A 23,106-nucleotide genomic window follows, 5' to 3' on the forward strand; every position below is an offset into this window, starting at 1 on the left:
CATGTATTGCGCGCTATTCGGTAATACGTCTCAATTTCAAAAATCCTTTATGGATGGTACGTTAGTCAACTTTTTTTCTCAGTTTTTTGTTAAATTCTCAAAGTAAATATAATAAAGCATAACATATATAAAAAAACGTGATGGAGGTAGGTATGTTTTTATATGTTTTTATATGTTATGCTTTATTATATTTACTTTGAGAATTTAACAAAAAACTGAGAAAAAAGTTGAATAACGATCCATCCATAAAGGATTTTTGAATTTGAGACGTATTACCGAATAGCCCGCAATACATCTAAATTTCAGAATTTTTTCTCTTGTTTTGGAAAATACCTCCATCACGTTTTTTTTATATGTTATGCTTTATTATATTTACTTTGAGAATTTAACAAAAAACTGAAAAAAAAAGTTGACTAACGATCCATCCATAAAGGATTTTTGAATTTGAGACGTATTACCGAATAGCCCGCAATACATCTAAGTTTCAGATTTTTTTTCTCTTGTTTTGGAAAATACCTCCATCACGTTTTTTTTTATATGTTATGCTTTATTATATTTACTTTGAGAATTTAACAAAAAACTGAGAAAAAAGTTGACTAACGATCCATCCATAAAGGATTTTTGAATTTGAGACGTATTACCGAATAGCCCGCAATACATCTAAGTTTCAGAATTTTTTTCTCTTGTTTTGGAAAATACCTCCATCTCGTTTTTTTTATATGTTATGCTTTATTATATTTACTTTGAGAATTTAACAAAAAACTGAGAAAAAAAGTTGACTAACGTACCATCCCTAAAGGATTTTTGAATTTGAGACGTATTAACGAATAGCGCGCAATACATCTAAGTTTCAGAATTTTTTTCGCTTGTTTTGGAAAATACATTCATCACGATTTTTTTATATGTTATGCTTTAGTATATGTACTTCCAGAATTTAACAAAAAATTGATAAAAAAAGTTGACTAACGTGCCATCCATAAAGGATTTTTGAATTTGAGACGTATTACCGAATAGCCCGCAATACATCTAAGTTTCAGAATTTTTTCTCTTGTTTTGGAAAATACCTCCATCACGTTTTTTTATATGTTATGCTTTATTATATTTACTTTGAGAATTTAACAAAAAACTGAGAAAAAAAGTTGACTAACGTGCCATCCATAAAGGATTTTTGAATTTGAGTGGCATTATCTACTCACCGTCAATACATCGCCCGTTTAAATTTTTTTCCAAACATATATAACATATATAACATTTTTCTTGTCAATATTATCTGTTTTATTAATTTTTGATAAATTTATACCAAATTTTTGTGAAAATATGAAAAAAAATTATGGATGAAATTTATGACTAAGGTAACACCGGTACTTTTTGCCTCAAGAAGTGAATTTTTCAAAGTATTTCAAAAGTAAAATCAATTATCTAGGTCATATAGTCATCAAATAATGAGTGGCCGTGGATAAGGGAAAAATCGATGCCATTAAGGAACGACCAGAAATGACTGGCAAACATCAAGTGAGAAGTTTTCTGGGGCTACATACATACTATCGGAGGTTCATTACGAAGTTTGCAGATATCGCTAAGCCATTAACGCGACTTACAGAGGAAGCAAGAGATTACAGCTGGGATGGAGACTGCCAAACTGCCTTTGAAACCTTGAAGAAGCATTTAATCACAGCGCCAATATTAGGGCATGCACTACCAGAAGGAGAGTTTATCTTGAATACAGAAGCAAGCAATGTGTGAATAGGAGGAGTGCCATCTCAGATTCAAGGAGGACAGGAACAAGTCCTTGGATATTTTAGTAAAGTGCTTTCAAAACCTGAGCGAAATTATTGCGTCACGAGAAGAGAACTTCTAGTATAGTGAAATCAGTAGAACACGTCCATCAATACCTCTATGAAAGGAAGTTTCTTTCAAGATTGATCATCGGGTCGGAGTTAGCCACAGGAACGATGATTCTTTTTTTAGAAGGCCGTGTCCAGCGGAGTGTTCCCACTGCAACAAAACAGAATCAAAGGAAGCAGCGTTGCTAAGAACAACGGTGGTCAACGACAAGTGGACGCCTACGAAGTTTAGGGAAGAACAAGAAATCCAGTTTTACAGAAAATTCTAAAGAATAGCTTTGGATATTGCTGGGTCATTTCCAGAAAGTGAAAATAGATGCAAGTACATGTTGGTCATAACGGATTAATTCACAAAATGGGTCGAGATCTACGCAATTCCAGATCAAAGGGCCGCCACTATTGCAGATTTGTTGATCAAAGAGTATATCAGCCGATTTGGAATGTCTTTGGAGATTCAACCATTTCATCCAATCGGATGGAATGGTAGAGCGGATGAATAAGACAGTGTGCAAGTGTTTGAGTTCCCAGAAATCAATTTGGTTGTGTAAAATAGTTTGAAAAGCATTCCTTTTCCGCTACCCATGTGTTCCTCTTATCGATATCGCGGTTAAGGAATGTGAGATCGGTCGGGCACTTGAGAAACGGCCCAAAGACGAAATTGATTCTTCCCCTCATCACATAAGGAAGACAGACACATTCAGACCTCGAGTGTATACACACGCGAAATAGTGTTGGTTTCGCCGTTTATGTTTTAATGTAAGTTGCCTAAATTTAAATACCTATTTATTATCCCTTTTATTGTTTTTTGAATTATTTGTTGAGCAACCAATTTCAATTTGTGTATATTATATTGCGCTTGTGGAAAAAACAGCACTCATCTCACCATAGGCTTTCGAAGGTATAGTTGATTAGTACGTATTGTAATTAGTGTTTGTTGCTTTTTTTTATTTTATTAATTGTCTCGTTCAATACCTGCTATTAGTAAACACACAGCAAGCATTCGACAAAGATGGTGACCAATTTAGTCCAATCACCAGCGAGACTGGGAGCAGTATTTCCATTCTTTGCAATGGCCTGCAGATCTGCTGTTAATGAATCAAAGGTCCAAACACCAGAAAATACTATTTAGAAGCGAGATGCAACTACTTTGTGATCTCAAGTTTGGATATCGACTCTGAGAAGATGTAGCTGGTGAAGATTATATGAACGAATTGTGACGAAGAATGGACGATATACACGAGTTAGCCCGTTATCATCTTCAGATCGCTAGCGACCTAATGAAGAAACGGTACGATACCCAATCTGAACAGAAATGTTTTAAGAAGAACGGCAAAGCCTGGCTCTATAATCCAAAGAAGCGAAAGGTTGTTCTCCTAAGTTGCAGCAGTTTTGGGAAGGTCCGTATTTTATTATGGAGAAGATTAACGACGTTATCTAACGAATAAGCAAGATTCCGATGGGAAAGCCGATGATAGTGCACCACATCCGACTGGCGCCATTCAAAGGAGACCACGTTGTAGATGAAGAAGTTGTAAACCAAGTACAAGAAGTACCTGACTTCACGTCTCAAGAATTTATGGGGGGGCTATGGAGGTACGGGTGAAGCCAGACATGGTGTTACCACTGAAGAAAAGCAAGATCTACTCGCAATTCCCTATGACTACTCAGAAGAAAAGCAAGATCTACTCGCAATTCCCTATGACTACTCACTGACCCATACCACCCCTGCCAGTATTAAAGACGCACAAGGGTTGGCAACGGTGTTTCAAAGGTGGAAGTTTGATCGATTTGCGGAACTTCATTGCCAACTACCAGCTTCCGGGAAAACTTTAAAACTCCGAGATGCAGATGCATCACATTACCTTTTCCATCTGGTAACAAAAGGTACTGTCCGAGAGTACTGAAACTGAATGAGCCGAGGACAAGTTTTGACCCTTTTCAGCGGAGTGACGCCAGCTCGTCTACATGTATTTAGTTGTTCTTTTTATTCCGTGGCCTTCTAGAACAGCGGCGTACTAGTATTTAAAAGACAATTTGTGTTGAACGAGTTTCAGTTGTTACATAAACGTCGAACGTCGGAACGTAAAGATGTAGTTATATTACGCACGCGGCAAATAAATTATAATTATACTTATACAGATAAATGATAATATAAATGCATTATAAATACATTATAAATTACTGTAAATAATAAATGAAATAAGTGTATGTGTAATAATTACATAATTAAAGAATTAGTGCTGGCTGATTGACATAAAGTCCATGTCATTAAACAAAAAAAATAGTGCAGTCACTGAAGGTTTTCACCTCCGATTTAGTTAAACCTTCATCGATTTTCATGAAAATTGGTGAGTAGTTAGAGAATACCACAAGAAATAAAGGTGACATAAGGTCAACTTGCGCTTTTACCCTGGGGGCGGATGCCACCCCTTCTCGGGGGTGAAAATTATTTTGTTAAAATTAATACCATACGTAAGTCGACAGAGGGATAAATTCTAAGCAAAATTTGTTATATAAAGTTATTAATATAAAACAATACTTTTTGAGTTATTAAAGATAAACAATTTTATTTTTTCGTAAAAAAATGCATGTGTTAAAGATGTTTTCACGTATAACTCAAAAACGATAAGCTTTTACAAAAAAGTTATGATTGTCAAAATTAAATACAATAAAAAATTGAATACACTCCTCACTTAAAGAACTAAACTAATGTTAATTCAAAGTGAGTTATGGGTAATTGAATGTATATTTTTTTCGACGAGTACACAAATCAAAGTATTCAAGTTTAAATAACGGGAAAACGATGCATTTTATAAAATATAACTACCTTCTAACACTTGTCAAAGTAGTTCTAAATACCTATCAAATGAGCTCCAGAAGAAGTTAATACCATCAAAATTAAGCAAGTTATGATGAAAATAAAGATCCCTTTCGATTTTTTTAGGAAAAAGTGAAAAATAAAACATATGCCATTTCCACAAAAATTAAAATTTATAGTAATCCTTACAAGAATTTCTTTATATTAGCATAAGTAATTATTTCAACAATTTTGACCGGTTTAAAATGCATATTTTTGAAAAAGATATAATTTAAAAATATCAGAATTTTTAAAATTATCTTTATTTTCATATTCTTTTTGATAATAACTCAAAAAATACTCATACTTAAAAAATTATATATATCCAAATTTTAGTTTTCTCTATACCAAATATTTTACCTGTTTTACTATTTCTGTAGGGTAAAAAATAACCGAGATAGAAACGTTTAAAGCTTAAATTTTGCTGCGAGAACCATGTAATCGGGGCTATTTGACCTTTTATTTTTAAAAAGGTAAGGGGTTTAAAAGATTAAATTCAACGTGATTTAATAGCGCTTGAAATTAACTTTCAAATGGTTTTTAGGTAAACCTGATATCATAAAAGTTAACGGAGTTATTAAAAAAACACTTTTTGGAAAAAATTTTAAAAGATAAATTTTGAAAAATGTTTGTAGCATAAATTTTAATGCTATCGACTGGTTCGGGTGCTCATTTGATAGATATTTCCAAGTACTTTATTGACAAATGCTTAATAAGTTTATGGTATAAAATGCACCATTTTCCCGTTATTTAAGCTTGAATACTTACATTAGATTTGGGCACTCGCCGATAAAAATATAAGTACATCCAATTACCTATAGGCTATAACTCACTTTAAGTTAACATTAAAAGGTTTTTCTACTTTGGGAGAACTTCAAAAGGAGTTTATTTCATTTTTTTATTAGCTTCAATTTTGGTAATAATAACTTTTTTGTAAAAACTTATAGTTTTTGAGCTATTTGTGAAAAATCGGTTCAAAACATGCAGTTTTCTCACTAAAAATTAAAATCTTTAATCAAAGGTAATACCACGAGTCCTCTAAATTTTATCGATAAATTTTTTTGTTTTCACGAAAACTTCTTTATTTGGTAAAATTACGAAAACAAACCGAATGATAAAATCACGAGTCCGAAGGACGAGTGATTTTATCCATTTTGGTTTGTTTGAGTGATTTTACCCTAAATAAAGAAGTTTAAGTATGAAAACGAAAAAATTTATCAAGCAAAATTTAGAGGACGAGTGGTATTTGAAAAGATTATTTTGTGAACCAATATGTATTATTAGTAAATACGGGCATCTGTGAAATATTTTTAAGACAACTAGGATCAATGTCTTAAGTAGGTTATAGATAAATTATTTTATGATTTAAAAATGAACCAATTTATTTATTATATTGTTAATACATAAAAAACTGTTTAAATCGAAAATGAACAATTATTAAAAACACAATTTTTATAACTAATATGAGATTTTCCAATGTCGTTCGTAACGTATTATGTGAAATTTAGAGTACCTTAAGTTTTATCAGGGAAGAGACTGTTTTATCAAGGAAGAGGCTGTTTTATCAGTATTACACTCAATGATTGGCTAGAACGACGCGTGGTGATTGGCTGAAAAAGCAAAAACGTCAGAATTTGACAGGTGAAAAAAATAATCTTTAATAACTCAAAAAGTTTTGATTTATTTTCATAACTTTATATAATAAATTTTGCTTATAAACGTTGTCCCTCTATCGAGTTACTGGGTTATTTTTAATAAAATAATTTTTACCCTCGAGAAGGGGTGGTATCCACCCTCAGGGTAAAAGCGCAAGTTGGCACCATGTCATCTTTGTTCCTTGAGATATCCTCTAACCACTCACCAATTTTCAGGCAAATCGATGGAGGTTCAACAAAATTGTAGGTAATAGTTCATATCCACCTTCAGTAACTGCACTAAATATAATTTAGGTGTTTTTATTTAAAATAAAGTATTAAAAATATAAATAAAATAAAGTAAAAGTGTAACAATATACTATTAACCACTTGTGAATTTGAAAATGTGGAATGAACAATATTTTTATCGAATTTATAGGAATAAAAGGCAGATTTCGAGCATATAATTTAATCAGATCTTGCCCAAGTATACTTTCGCTAACTTAGCATGATCAGGGGAATTTCGTCAAAACAGGAAGATATCCCAGCAAACTGTAGATAGCATTTGTACGGCAAGAAATTAGGTAATTTAAAGACTTTTAAATAACATTAAACACACAATGGACGAAGGACAAACAGATCAAAAATTAGTCAATATTTGCCGGATACTACTACATCTTGGCAAGAAAATGTGAGAACAATGAATGAAGGTCATTCATTGTTCTCACATTTTCTTGTCAAGATGTAGTATCCGGCAAATATTGACTAATTTATGATCTGTTTGTCCTTAGTCCAGTGTGTGTTTAATGTTATTTAAAAGTCTTCAAATTACCTAATTTCTTGCCTTACAAATGCTATCTACACTTTGCTGGGATATCTTCCTGTTTTGACGAAATTCCCCTGATCATGCTAAGTTAGTGAAAGTATACTTGGGCAAGATCTGATTAAACTAGATGCTCGAAATCTGCCTTTTATTCCTATAAATTCTATATATTCGAGCATTCAACCTACTTCTATTTAATATTTTCATCACCTATTAAAATTAAAGATAAATAATGTATTATATAATAGTGGTCATAGTGCCGAAAAACGCGCCTGAAATAAAGACGAAAAACAAGAGTCTATAATAAAAAGTAAATATCTTTGAATATTTTCAATAACTTTAATGAAGACATTATCAAAACTGGTCATAATTTGTTATTTTGAGTTAAACTTTCTGTATAAAAAAGACAATCATTATTTACAGTAAATTTATTGTTTATATTCGCGGTGTGCAAGTACTTGGAAGGTAATTGAGAAACGATCGTGCGCGAATAGCGGAGAAATATTGGAACATTCTTAAATAATTCATATTGTCAATTGAAATTGTCAAATTGACGTACATTTCATATCTACTGTCATTGGAGATGAAAAGTTATATGTTGCTCCACAATATTGATATGATATGCAATTATTATATAAAGGTAAATTTAATTAATTGTATTTTGCTTGCAGTACTGCATTTTAATAACTAATTTTATTTACTACATACAATTGTTTACGTTGTAATAACATAACCTGAATCTTATTTTTTCTTATTATTTTTTTGGACTATGGCCTTGACAATTATCCAGTAACCAGGACTAATATAATTGGCCAATATAATTAAAAGTGCGAATAAAGTTGCAGAGCGTAGAAATAGGTGTCGTTTTGCCGAACTTGCACGGTCCCAATACTTATATTTTCAAAAAATTTAATAGGTTGTAGAATTCAACAATTCAAATATGTATGAAGCTTATCAATAGTCTACAGCAGGTACCGTCTACTGTACCACTTTTTGCTTTCAACAGTTTGCAATTTGTTCCTTAATTATATTTTATATTATTTTTTTTTGGGTGTAATTTCATTTCTTTGACATTTTTGAATTGAATACTTCTTATCGCTAGGTATTATGTTTTGCACGGTACTAAAATCCTATTTGGCGTCATTCGAAAAACTCGAGATGCAGGTAGTATACATAATGCAGACTGTTTAGTGTTTCATTAAATATACCCCAATGAAGGAAGCACTAAAATCGGCAACATTGCTTATGAGAATTAGTTGCATTGCCACTGTAAATTGACTGAATGAACATAGGTAAAAATAAATAAAAGTAAATAAAATAAACTAACATTAAATTATATAAAATTCAACAAATAAAATTAAATAAAATAAGTATTTAATAAAATTACATAAAAATAAATAAAACAGTATACAATTAAAATTACACAAAATAAATAAAATAGCGAAAATTATATATGGTCAGTTATTAAAATTATATAAAATTAAATAAAATTATATAAAATTAAATAAAATTAATTAAAATTTAATAAAATTAAATAAAAATAAATAAAGTTAAATAAAATTAAATAAAAATAAATAAAATTATATAAAATTTCCATCAAATTAATAAGAATAAAAAAAATTATAGAGAATTGAATGAAATTAAATAAAGTTAAATAGGTACAGTTAAATCAAATTTATAAAATCTTTAATAAGGATTTTTTAAAGTTTAAAGAACTTAAATGTGTAATGTTATAATATTACAAATTCAGTAAAAAGCAGACATAAAATTTCATTAACCTACATACCTATATACTTAATAATAACGCGCTAAAAGTATTCACTTCTGTCGGCACTTCCGAAGTGCCATATGTTCCTTTTTTAATAATGATTTCTTCTGTTTTCTTATCAACATTTTTCTTATGTGAATAAACATTTTAAGAAGAACTCAATATCTTTTGGGTCCGCCACTGGTAATTAGCGTCACTTTGACATAAAAAGTGCGTTTATAGACAAGGCGAAAACGGCGAGTTCGTTGGAAAAAAATATTCCCATGAGATTTTTTTGCATAATAACATTCGTGAGACATCCCAGAATAAGGTTCAAGAAGTCGCCCACGCGAAAAGTGGTCCAAATTTTTTTGAACAATTTTTTTTGTTCAAATTGCAAAAATTAATATTTTTGGTCCGGACGATTTTTTTTTTAATTTTTGGACATATACCACTCTGGACATACCATTCTGGACAAAAAATATCTCTTAAAATTTTTCTCTAAAGTTGATCTTTTTCGAGTTATCAGCAATTTAAAATTGGAAAAAACGAAAAATGGCGATTTTTAAGGCTTAATAACTCAGTTAAAAGTTACTTTTAAGTAATAATAATGGGCATGTAAAATCGTATTGACGCGGCTGTAAATGTCAGTGCGAAAGAGATGCCATTCCGGAAGTCCAATCGTGAATCTTACTCGCACTCACATTTACAGCCACGTCAATACGATCTTACCGCTCATTACTATTACTTAAAAATAATACCTTAGTAATAAAATAATGACAAAAATCTCTTCAGGATCTTGTAGGGGGGCTTTAAATTTTGATTTAGTTACTTTCTGACTTTCATAATAATAACTTTTAACCGAGATATTAAGCCTTAAAAATCGCCATTTTTCGTTTTTTTTTTTTTTTTATTTTAAATTGCTTATACATAACTCGAAAACGATCAAGTTTAGAGAAAAATTATGAGAGATGTTTTTTGTCTAGAATAGTCAACCTAGAGTAAAAAACCTAAAATTTTTTTAAAACCTGATTTTTGCAAGTTGAACAAAAAAAATAGTTCAAAAAAACCACTTTTCGTGTGGGCGACTTCTTGAACCTTATTCTGGGATGTCTCACGAATGTGATTATGTAAAAAAATTTCATGGGAATATTTTTTCCAACGAATCCGCCGTTTTCGTCTTGTCTATTATTAAGGAACCAAAAATTCAAAAAAATCGGCTGCTACGTTTTGTTTTTAAACCAGGAGTAAACCTGTCTGGGGTTGGACCAATTACAAACAAGCATTACTGCGCGGTAACTTTGAATTACTCCTCCTGGTTTAAAAACAGAGTATAGATATGTAAGTAGAGGTGTAAACTATTAATTCAATGACCGCACCTGTACCTAGCCAACGAAAAAAAATATCCCCTACATGCCTGTACTAAACAAATTAATAATTATTATTAGCCATTAAAAAAAAACAAAAAAAAAATAAAAACAATTTTAAATCAGCTTCAAACTTCCCTTACTAACCAGAACCGTTGATTGAAATTCCATATTTCAATCAAAGCCAGAACACAAAAACTTCAAAATGTTTGTATTTAATTGAACTACAAATAATTAAATACATTTGTTTCTTTTTAATACATGAAACTAATATAATAATCCAATTTCTTTTAGGTAGGTATTTGTCTATGTCAAGAATAATAAAAAATGGTTCAGTATTTTATACCTACTTTTTGCCCTATATATAAATACAACCCCTTTATAGTGGCGCCTATGTCATAACATAATTAAAAAAGTAAATACACACTTAATATAGGTAGGTTTCCACGAATTTTCATACTGACGTTTTTACTTTAAGAATTTAGTTAATCATTACAAATAAAATACTATTTTTTTATCTAAAAAAGGGTAGCTGGCTCACTGTACAGCATGAACAAAAAAATATAATCAACTCACTTCAGAGCTCTCTTCAGAATCCATTATTAACTTGCTACAGTTTTGAGTAAAAAGATAAGTTTAAATTTTAAATTCACTGTTTAAAAGACACTGTTTTTAAAAACTTTTTATATTTGACACTACTACACTGTTAAAAAGGTCGCCATTGTTGTTCAACTACTACAGAGTTGCCAAAGCCAATCAATCAATGATTACGAGAGTGCATAACACTACCAACTACGTTTGTGCGATAAAGGCAGAGAAAATGGCACAAATAATGCAAATTTGAATAACTATTTTGCTAACTGCAACATTGTGTCATAAAATCCTGAAACTTTTTAATTTTTTTGTCAAACTTTGAATAATCAAAATACCTTTAATTCTCCAGTATACTCCATTACTTATTTTATGGATATTTTAAAATATAGGTACATTTTTTTAAATAATTCCTAATATGCATTATATTAAGAAAAATTTTAAAACATGTAGAAATGCATTATAATTATTATTATAATTCAAAAAGTGTTAATTAGTGTCATTTATCACTGTATGTTGTTTCAACACTGATACATTGTGAAAGAAAATATAACCTCAAACCACCACTGACAAAAAACACTAAAAATAAACAAAATGGTAAGAAAACGCTCAAAAGTAGCAAAAAGGCATTATTATAGTGAAGAGGAACCTGAAACAGAGTCCGATTTCGAAGATGATCCAGAGTACGAACCGGCTCCTAAAAAATATAGTCTGAGACAAAGAAAAAGACAAACATTTAATGCTGATGATTGGGAATATGAAGAGGATGTACCTGTGGAGACTCCTAAAGTTGCTTCAGATGATGAAGAATTTAACGTTACCAATAATAATCCCAAGTCAGATGAAGCAGCCAACAGTGAACAAGTAAGTGACTCTACTGATAAACCTACTGAATCTCCAGCTGAAGAGACTGTAGAAAAATGTGATGAATTGGTGGACTTTGAGGACATGATTAGAGCAGACGTAGTAGTTAACAAAAATCGAATAGATTATGATAATGTTATCCAAAAAACTGAGATTAAAGTACAACCTTTAAGTGAAACAGAACAAGTAATAAAGAAGTCAAAAATTCAACCACCCAAAAGTCAACCAGCCAAAAGTCAACCAGCTAAACCAGGTAAAAAAAGAGGAAGAAAACCTAAGCGAAGAAAGAGTGAAGAAGAACCCCAATATTTTGCACCGCAAATCCAAGAAGATGAAAATGATGCAGATTATCACCCATATAAGCCAAGGAGAACTAGAAGACCCAAAAAGAGACCTGCTGGAGAAATTGATAGTAGTCTTTTAGAAGATTTTGATAATGATGATGACTTGGAAGATACAAATGACAGGGATTATAATCCAGAAGATGATTTAGACTATCCAGGTCTTTCTAACTTTATTTTAAATAGACAAATCACTGATGATTTTGAGGATACTACATCTAATACTGTTGTTAGTAAAGAAGGTAGTTTACCAGAGGCATGTAAGTAATTTTTATATACAAGTAGGTAAAAATTGTTTTATTGTTAGATACAAATGGCCTTTAGTATAAAAAATAGCTTCCAAATGCAAGCAGTCCTTGATGACCTAGTTGGTGCCCTACAAATAACTTTAGTGATGTCTAATCGTGCATTCTATTTTAATAGACCTGTGCCTAGTTCACAGTATATGCTAGTATTTTAGTCGAGTAGCGAGCAATTTAGTAACTAAATGTGTCTGAACCAACGAACTGTCAATACTGATGGAATGCGCATGAAGCGAATTTAATGCAGCCAGGATGAGAGAGCATAGTCAGGGAAGGATAGAAGATAATCGCCATCTTTCGTAAACAAAAAAATTGATAGTGGTAGTTGGTAGTTGTAGCAAATTTTCCCTGACAAATTCTCTGTCTCAGTATTGACAGTTCGTTGGTCTGAACAACAAAAGCTTAGACAAGTAGATTAGTAAGTAATTTAGTTGAGATGATCCATTTTATTCTATTTTTGTCGGGCTTGTAGCACCCCCATTCCCACCGCGTGTCTCGAGCTCACTGGCTCAGCTACCAAAAAAGTTTGAACGAGTCAAATTCGTTAAGTACATTAGTTGGCATAATAATAGGTTTGTTCCAACAAGCAGCTAAGTCAGTCAGAAACTATCAGCGATTAGTTGACCAGTGCGAGTAGAGGGGATAGCACTGATAATTGAATTATACAGTAGACTCTCTCTATAAGGGAGCGTTCAAGTATTACGTAACGCAGTTTTTGAAGATTTTTGACCCCCCCTCCCCTCTGACATAACGCACCTTAATGGGGCTTTCACGTATTACGTAACGCAATTTTTTGAAGATTTTTACCCCCCTCCCAACCTGTGTTACGTAATACTTGAACAGCCTCTAACGAACACAGTTATTATGAGATTTCGCTTATAACAAGGTACACTAGATGTTCCATGAAATTCCTATTGAACTGTAACACCTCTATAATGAGGCATATTTGGTTATAACCCTGTAATGGCTATAAATAAATCTGCCTGTATACAGAAATCCCAACATCTGTATGATTATCGAGGATAATGCTGTAATAAAATCCACCCCCTATAATAAACTTCTTCCTATGCTGTTTATCTATCGACCGATATTGAATATTGTAAGAAAATTTACAATTTATGATGGCAAAGCCTTATTGTTGAGGAAACAATACTTAGCATCTTATATTGCTCCGATTGGCTTCACTATAGGAAGCTTATGCTTTAGAAAACTATATGTTTATATGTATGCACAATATTATTGTTCTCTGATATAATGAGATCGGCTTATAACAAGGTAATTAGTCCACCATTTCAGTTTTTGTTATAGAGTGGGTCTACTGTATTCTCTCACTGACCAACTGTTTCCTGATGATTTCTGGCTAATTTGACTGTTTGTTGGAACAAACCTGGTGTGAAGAAATAACTTTCAAATTTGTTTTAAAGTATTTTAAACATAAATGGTTGTGGAATATTAAGTCCTTGCATTATAAAAACAAACAAAAAATAATCTGTCTACTTGAATTTAAAAAATGCAATGAATATACTTGGATTTGTGAAAAGAAAATTAAATTTAAAATTGAAATCATCAGGTTTCAGACATTCTGAAACTATCGAAGTATTCTTTGGGATCTTCTTATGGTAATTCCTTCAGAAAACAATTGGTAGCTCCATAGTTTATCTCTTCTATCAATCCATTTTCGTATCCATAACTTCTTTTTGTTTGTTTGTTTACTTCATTGCCTTTAAGGTTATTCATCATACAAACACAACTTACTTGTGAACTGTCCTCAAACAAGTGCGAACAACTTTTGGTTCTCAGAGCAAGTATTTTAGTAACTAAATTACACACTACAGTCGAACCCGCTTATTAGAATACCGGTTATAGGAATATCTTTGTTAAAGTAATAGAAATTTGAGGTCCCGAAAAGTTTCTACTAGACACCAATGATCGGTTATTAGAATATCCCGGTTATGCTTGGCTCGTAGGCTATTCCAATAAGCGGGTTCGACTGTACTTGACTAAAATACTAGTATAGTGCGAACTAGGCTTTAGGGCATTGTTACTTTACTAGCTAAAGTTGTTACTGTGCCAAATGTTAATTTATTTCTAATTTCTTGTAACTCCTAATAGTAGGGGAGGAAAGTATGCTAAATTTGCAGTTACTCAAGCATTACTTACGGGAACCTATTGGTTTGTGAAGAGTAGGTCCTAAAATAAAAAAAAATTGTTAAGTTTTTCATAAAGTAGAGACTCTCCATCTTTTAATTTAATTTTCCATTTCCAACATTAATTTTTTCTGATTATAGCGCCATCTCTCCATAATTCGAAAAAATGTCTCAAATAAAAGTTGCTTATTTTTACATAAAGAATCCAAATCTGCAATAAAAATTGGAGTCTCCTATTTAAGATTTTAAAGTAGCCCCCAAACCACACCCGACCCCCATGGGGGTAGGGTTTAGTGCCATTACATGTATTTTGCAATTTTTCGATCTGATGTTCATTTCACAAAATATCATATTTAAAATTTTAAATTTACCCCTCACCCTTCTCCGTGGGGGGTCGGGTTTGGTATCATTAGATACATTTTTGAAAAATATTGAACACATACTTATTTTTTTTAATCTGACATTCATTTCGCGAAATATTTTTTTTGTGAAACTTTATGACTTGCCCATTTTCTTTAAATCAATTATAAAAATATAAATTCTTTCCTACTCCCTGGGCATCTCTTTTGTTTTTCAATAAAACAAAATCAAAATTTGAGTTGATTATTAACAGACTATTCTCCTCCTATGTCGATCTTTGACCAAAGAATTAATTGAATTCTCTTTTATATCAAAATTAAAATTAATTGAACTCTATACTGGAACAATGTTGTAAACGCTAAATCAGATTTTGTTAACACATTGAACAAGACACGTTATAATTGATCATTTTGAAAAAGAAATCTTTATAAGCGTAATATGATAGACTATAGGATGCATAAAGTGAAGGCTTGTAATATCCTCACAGTCGCCAGTACATTATTTTGCGCATTCAGAATATTGTTCCATCGAAAACCCACATATGAAACTATTGGCGGTTACAACGTTGTTCCAGCATAGCATTCAATTGTTGATATTGATTTCTTTTAAAAAAAACTAATTATTCAATAATTTTTGTGATGACATTATAGACTGGTTTTATGGTAACATACTTTTTGTAGCATGAATGCAATTACTTTTAATTTTTTAAATCATGTACCATTTTATATTTGATTTTTAACCTACAATTAAATATTCTATTACAGACTCATCAGTTGATACTACTACTGCAGACACTACAGATTCAGTAGCAAACATTGATTTAGTGAGTGGTAGTAGTGATTTAGGAAACACGCAATCAGGTGCAGCTTCAGAGGTTATAGAAAACGAATCGCAGATTGAAAAGGCAACAAATACCCCAGATTCAGAGAAGGATGCATCTGAAACTGTTGCTGTTAGTGTGTCAGGTAAGTTTTCTCTCTATAAATTGTTTAATTCTTGTGGTTATAAATAATTATTTTGAAGAACGAGCATTGCAAGGAGGAAAGATCTCATATACAACCTTACAACCACACAGAATAAAATGGAAATAAGTAAATAAATTTCATTTTTAATTTAAATTGTGGCTTAAGCATTTCCCAATAAAATAGTAAATTGCATAAAATGAAAAGTCATCGTTGGTGCTGAAAGAGGCTCAGAGTTTCAAAAGAAGAATCGGTCAAGAACTTATTCCATACTTTCCATCAATTAATGACCGTGTTGTTCATATCTTCATAAAATATATATTTATTATATAAAATTCTCTAAATAACCCGCAGATCAGTATTCCCTCATTCTAAAACGAGTCAGATAAATACACTAGGAATGGTGAAGAGACCCTGAAATAATTTATCAGGATGTACTTTACTGAGTTTAAAACAAAGCTGATACCGCTCGATACTAGATGGATAGACTGCATTCTTAGGAGCTACGTGATATATGTAGTGTTACTGAGGGGGATATGCTTTCAGCACAGGTAGTATGATAAAATTGATCCAAATAACTGACATAACCCAGACATCCAAAGTGAAAGTTTTCTTCCAACACCAAGTTGTTCTATATGGTCCATATAATGTTCAGAAAACAGTCACACCATTTTGAGCGTCGGGTTTGGGGAGGAGAGGGGAGAGAAATCGGTAAATTCCTAGTTTTTTATGTTTTTCGTCAATATTTCTACGAACAACCTTCTATACAAAAATGTTCTACATTAAATTTGAAATAAAAAAGGTCCTATGCATAATCCTTCTAAAATGAACGGTTCCAAAGTTACGGAGGTAGTATATTGTAATTGGTTCAAAAAAACGCCTAACCCAGACATCCAAAGTAAAAGTTTTCCTCCAACACCAAATCGTTCTATATGGTCCACATAGTGTTCAGTAAAACGTTACATCATTTTGAGCGTCCGGTTTGGGGGGGAAATGGGGGAGAAATCGGTAAATTATTAGTTTTTTTACGTTTTTCGTCAATAGTTCTAAAACTATGCTTTAGCGTAAACAATATTCTATACAAAAATGTTCTACATAAAATTTAAAACAAAAAAGGTCCCATACATAATTGTTATAAAATCAACGGTTCCAGAGTTACGGAGGGTGAAAAGTGGAGGTTTTCGATACTTTTTATATTATTTGGAAAATTGATGATGATTTTGGGTGGTGAGGTTGACGTTTCTTCAAGGGCTTATCACTAACATACCATCGGCCACTGAAATAGCAAATTTTATTTACAAAAAAAGTTCTTTCATCAGTAATAATATTATAAATTGCCCAAAAAATATAAAAAGTATCGTAAACCTCCACTTTTCACCCTCCGTAACTCTGGAACCGTTGATTTTATAACAATTATGTATTGGACCTTTTTTGTTTTAAATTTTATGTAGAAAATTTGTGTACAGAACATAATTTACGCTAAAGCATAGTTTTAGAAATATTGACGAAAAACGTAAAATAACTACTAATTTACCGACTTCTCCCCCATCTCCCCCCCAAAGCGGACGCTCAAATTGGTCTAACTTTTTACTGAACAATATGTGGACCATATAGAACAATTTTGTGTTGGAGGAAAACTTTTACTTTGGATGTCTGGGTTAGGCCTTTATTTGGATCAATTATAATATACTATCTCTGTAATTTTGGAACCGTTCATTTTAGAAGGATTATGCATAGGACCTTTTTTATTTCAAATTTAATGTAGAATATTTTTGTATAGAAGGTTGTTTACGCTAAACTGCATAGTTTTAGAAATATTGACGAAAAACGTAAAAACTACGAATTTACCGATTTCTCCCCCCTCTCCCCCCCAAACCCGACGCTCAAAATGGTGTGTTTTTTCTGAACATTATGTGGACCATATAGAACAATTTGGTGTTGGAGGATAACTTTCACTTTGGATGTCTGGGTTTGGGTCTAGTTATACCATACTAAGGTAAGTAATGAGAATGAAACAGGATCTGACTGTGGTTACAGAGTGGACTTCAAATTTATTTTTAATTTTCAAAGGGTGATTGACCAGAGACCCGAGCAACATAAAGGTTAGAGATTAGATCCAGACATAGTAATATTATAAATTAAATCAAGAATGCCAAATGGATGATGATTTCTGACCGTATGGGACCCATAAAGTACCTTCCCAAGTGGACATTTGCCCACGAGGGGGATGGGGTAAAACGAAAACATTCGACTAAGACTACAGGCAGAGATCCTTGTAATCTCGTAGTGTGCAAGAGAAATTAACATAAGTTCTTTCGAACTAAGCGAGCGGATCATTATATGAACAGATAGCCAAGCAGATATGGGCTGGTCAGCCAAATGTTGATGAAGTGCCAGAAGAGCATTAGCTGCAAAATATTTCCTGAAAAAATGCCAGATCAAGCGTATGTCAAAATATATATTGGACACGGACATACCGTCGTTGAAGAACCAAAACTTCAAGTATTACCTAACGCGATTTATGAAGATTTTTATCCCGCCCCCCCCTATTTAACGCACTCTTATGGGAGTTTAACTATTGCGTAACGCAATTTTTGAAGATTTTAACCCCCCCCCCCAACCTGCGTTACGTATTACCATTGATTATAGACACGGATCCGTGTCTATAATCAATGGTATTACTTGAACGGTCCCTAAGTGCCACAAAGGTAATTTTTTAGGAGAGAGTAAAAACTAATTAAGTAGAAAACACGGCGCGATACAACCTAATCTTAAAGGGTACTTGTTTGACAGGAGAACGGCGGTATTTTTAACAGAATGTACATAGGTCTTTTTAAAATAGCGTTACTAGAGGGCGTATCATTAATCGAAATTAGATATTTTTACCTCTTAACAAAAATACTTGCCAATAAAATAAATGAAGAATACACAATTAGTGAGGAACAACAAGGATTTCGGAAAAATAGGTCCACAATAAACGACATATTCATAGCCAGACAAATTGCTGAGAAAGCACTGGAATATAATAAACCTGCATTTATGTGCTTTATATATCTGACTAAGGCCTTCGATTGTGTAAGATTGGAAGATGTGCTAAGATTGCTAAAGGAGAAAAATCAGCCCAACAAGATGATAAGGATAATTAAAGACGTTAATACGAAGAACAAAACCAGAATAAAAGTGGAGAATGAACTAACATCGGAAGTAGAAATCAACTCGGGAATCAGAGAAGGGGATAGCTGAGCCCATTGCTTTTTAATTTAGAAATGGACAAAATCATAGAAAACATTAAAGATACTGGAAAAGGATATAAGATGGCGGAAAAACACATAAAAATCCTCTGTTATGCTGTCGACACAATCTTAATCTCCGATAACGAGGATAACCTACAGCGAATGGCACAAACTTTCAATACAGTGGCGAAGAACTACAACATGAAAATATCAACAGCTAAGACAAAATCCCTCGTAGTGTCAAGGGAACCCATAAGATGCAAATGAGTAATTAACAACGAACTAATTGAACAAGTCTCGAGATTCCAATATCTGGGAGTCGAAATATGTAGTTATGGAGATGTTAAAGAGAGCGCCCGAAAGCAAGCAAATAAAGCCAATTACGTGTCAGGACGTCTGAGGGATGTCATCTGGAGAAACAAAGATATGATGCTGGAAAGGAAAGTACGCATATACAAATCATGTGTAAGACCAACCATGACGTACGCGATAGAAACAAGATGTGACACAGCAGAAACCAAGAGGATAATGAGAACATCAGGAATGAGAACGTTGAGGTCAATAACTGGGAAAACACTGAGAGACAGAATACCGAACGACAGAATAAGAGATCTCTGTAACATACAAGATATAGTACGGTGGGGAAGACAGAGACGACAAGAGTGGAATCAGCATGTGACGCGAATGGACAGCGAGAGAATAACCCGTATAGCCAGGGATTCGAAGCCAACAGACAAGAGACTAATAGGAAGATCCTTTAAAAGGTGGGGAGATAGCTGGCAGCCAACATCACAGCTACGAATACAAGCTCAAAATCGGTTAAGAACAGGCCAAGAGGCCTAATATAAGAAGACGAAGAAGAAATTTTTCAAGCCAAATGACGCAGAAGAGACGTATCTATGCAAACGAACCATAAAGTACATTTGGGGAAAAATGTCACTTAGGCGGTTTTGGTTCTTCGACGACGATACGCTAATAGTACTGCGAAAAACAAACAGAAATCAAGTCAGGGGACAACTGCATACAATAGAACTACTTTATGCAGACTTAGGCTGCAGACTCTATAGTAGATGATTTGAAACAGTCAACTATATCTCTCATGACTGCGATATTATTCCATTCGCTGCCTATTGAAGAGGATGGAACTCGGCTAGGAGCCATTCTGTTGAACTGCACCTGACTGAAGTAACCATATCACTCGCTGGTGTGTGCACAGCACTTGACTGAAGTAACCAAATAACGCGCTGGCGCGTGATCGGCAGCGAATGGGTTAAATAGCAGCTGACAAACGCTTTTCGGGTGCTATCAAGTGGCACCAAATACATATATGGTACCCATTCTAAGTATTAATATCATAAGATAGTTTTCCGAATTACGTTGCTGTTGTGGAGATCGTCTTTCGGTCGTGTTGTCTGCAATCACATTGAAGGTGGCCTACCAATCCACAGTTGTAACACTTTGGGTGCTCTTGATGTTTTTGTTTCAAAGAACCAGTTATTGGCCCAAGATATTTCTCGAATTGGACGGCCAACACCCGAGGCAGCGTATTTCGATCGCCTTCTTCAACTTCGGCAACACCTCTTACTTGATTGACTTTGCGTTGATGCCGGGACAGATTCTTCACGACTTCATACTCGGCAACAGCGTCCTTCAATATTTGGTAGCGTCCTCTTCCTAGTCATAATGTCTGCTGGAAGTCTACAACGCGAAGACCACCAAAGAAACATCGGATGGTGAATTGGTGTAGAAACCCTTCCCGAGCTTCGGGCTAAGCGACTCGTGCCATATTTTCTACTTCCTTTCCGTATTCTTGCACAGATTAGTTGGAGCCTTGAATACGCATTTTTAGTTCACTCTTGTATACTTGTTTTAAACATTGGTTGCCGTACCTTAGTTCTAGAGCCGATATGATTGTCTCAGTTCTTTTGCGCGTCCTCTAGGTTGTTTTGAAGGATTTCGACAGACTTGCCTCGAAGTATTAATATAAGAGCTGTTGCTCTTTGTTTATTTGTCTATCCATTATATTGTGCTGTGGCTTCGAATTGTCTTCTATACACTGACCAGGAGATCTTACCGTCAAATGGAGGAAGCTTAATTATTCCGTTCACAGGGGGACAAATCACCTCTGATTTACCTTCAACTCTCAATTTCTGGGTCTTTTCAATTTCTAGACGGATATTTTCAAGAGTTTTCGTTACCTCGTCGGTTCTTTTCTCTACTAGGCCTCTTGTTAGTGATACTTTTGTCTCTTCAATTTCTCTTTTCATACCTTATTTTGCCTTTTGCCTCATCGTTTTCTTTTTTCAGTTCTTCCTTACTCTTTGCACGACTCACGAGCAACTCTTTGTCGTCATGACGACGTCGACGTCTCTCTTTAGCTTCCTTTTTTGTCTAACGATGTTTCTATTCAGCTTCCTTTTCTTCCTAACGACGTCTTTCTTTAACTTTCTTTTCTTCCTGGCGACTTTTTTATTCCGCTTCTGGTCGACGTTCTTGCTTTTTTTTCTTGCCGTTTTCTGGCAAGAAGAAACTTAAGTAAACTTAAAAAAAAACTAAAGACATGCCATGGCAGAGGAAAAAAATCTGGAAACGGGATATGTTAATAGAAGATTATAATTACTTTGGAAAATAGTGAATCTAGGGATGATGATTACGATAACGCTATTTAATTCAAAGTGAACGACATGTACATATATTTAGCTATGTAATACATATTTGTGCTTATTGACATTTTTATATTTTTGTATGGTAAAATAAACTCACGGTCTCTTCCACTGAGGCATGGAATTCTGGCTAAACCCTTAAGGCTTGCCCAATTGCATTTTATGTTGTATTTATTGTATTCGAAATTTGTCGGGGAGGTCATATATTATTTTTATAAATTCCAGAAGGTTCCCACTGTTTTCATTCTGGTGGTATGTAGAATGCTATTTATTGTCGTTTTATGTATTATTATATTGAAAACTTTGTTTCTTAGCAGATGTCGCTACGACACCCCAGCCATTTCGTTCGTTGCAATCCGGGACGGCACGCGTCGAAGTATCCTAGTTCAGTCAGAGATAAGAGCATATGGGTCAATTGATGAAGGGCAAAAAAGCCCCGAAACCGGTTTAGACTATTGTTGCACTCTCTGATTGAACTAGAATATAATGCTGCTGCATTTTCGGGTTGCAACAAAATTGAAAATGTTTATACATTTTTAATGTTTAATTTATTTACTCTTTTTGGAGTACGTAGGAAACCTTCTCGTTGGAGCTTTACCACGCTGAGCAGATGGGACGAGAATTACAAATTTTCAAATTCCTTCACCTTCTGATAGTCTTGGCACCCGCATTTTTAAAAGCCTCGGAGGTTGTTACCAGAGAAGGTTCCCAATGTTTTCAATCCGGTGGTATGTAGAATGATATTTATTGTCGTTTTATGTATTATTAGATTGAAAACCTTATTTTTTTGTAAATTCTTGTACAAAACTGAGACAAGAGATATAATATTTTTGTCTAAACCATAAATAAACTTAATTTCAAAGAAAAATTGTGGCTCATTCCCAATTAAAATAGTAAATTGTATTAACATGCCACAAGTAAATAGCTTAAGAACAATACTTTTTTATTGAAAATAAGCCACAATTTTACTTTAAAATAAGTTTATTTTGACGTTTATATATCCTCCTCGGAAATCTTTCTCAAACTATTTAAAATCGTTGCGATTTCCGAAGTGGAAATTGAAACGCCAAAATATAATTATTTTAAAGTAAAATTGTGGCCTACTCGGAATAAAAATAGTAAATTGTATTAAGATGTCACAAGAAAACAGCTTCAGAACTGTATTGATACAAGAAGGTATTAGTCTCACGGTGTGCGGTTCTCCAGTATGAAAAAGTTTCTGCTTTTGTTCCGTTGCGGATTCATTTTCAAAAATGTCTCCTTTAAACAATCAGAAGGGTGCCGGACGAAATTTTTGGGTAGAAATTGTTTAAACAATTTTTTAAAACAAATTCAACACATCACCTTTTTCTACTCCGGAAAATATATTTT

General features: G+C 33.2%; 2 protein-coding genes across 5 annotated transcripts in view; one reads left to right on the top strand and one right to left on the bottom strand.

Annotated features, from left to right (window-relative positions):
* The window catches only part of LOC114327940 (zinc finger protein 85), a 63,973-nt gene extending 49,355 nt beyond the window's left edge, over nucleotides 1–14,618 (bottom strand). The window contains exon 1 of one of the 4 annotated variants that reach the window (XM_028276664.2): nucleotides 14,531–14,618. Coding sequence is in view for 3 of the 4 variants with exons in the window: in XM_028276663.2 (XP_028132464.1) it covers nucleotides 10,849–10,872 (24 nt within the window). In the remaining variant the exon portion in view is untranslated. Of the gene's footprint in view, nucleotides 1–10,848; nucleotides 11,011–14,530 lie in introns of those variants that run through there. The other 3 variants (XM_028276663.2, XM_028276662.2, XM_028276661.2) reach the window with 3 other exon arrangements.
* The window catches only part of LOC114327941 (uncharacterized), a 32,038-nt gene continuing 20,012 nt past the window's right edge, over nucleotides 11,081–23,106 (top strand). Inside the window, exons 1-2 of the mRNA XM_028276665.2 lie at nucleotides 11,081–12,328; nucleotides 15,642–15,842. Of these exons, the coding sequence (XP_028132466.1) occupies nucleotides 11,458–12,328; nucleotides 15,642–15,842 (1,072 nt within the window). The 5' untranslated portion in view covers nucleotides 11,081–11,457. The remainder of the gene's footprint in view (nucleotides 12,329–15,641; nucleotides 15,843–23,106) is intronic.

The sequence above is a fragment of the Diabrotica virgifera genome, chromosome 6 (assembly GCF_917563875.1).
Source record: "Diabrotica virgifera virgifera chromosome 6, PGI_DIABVI_V3a".
Lineage (NCBI taxonomy): Eukaryota > Metazoa > Arthropoda > Insecta > Coleoptera > Chrysomelidae > Diabrotica > Diabrotica virgifera.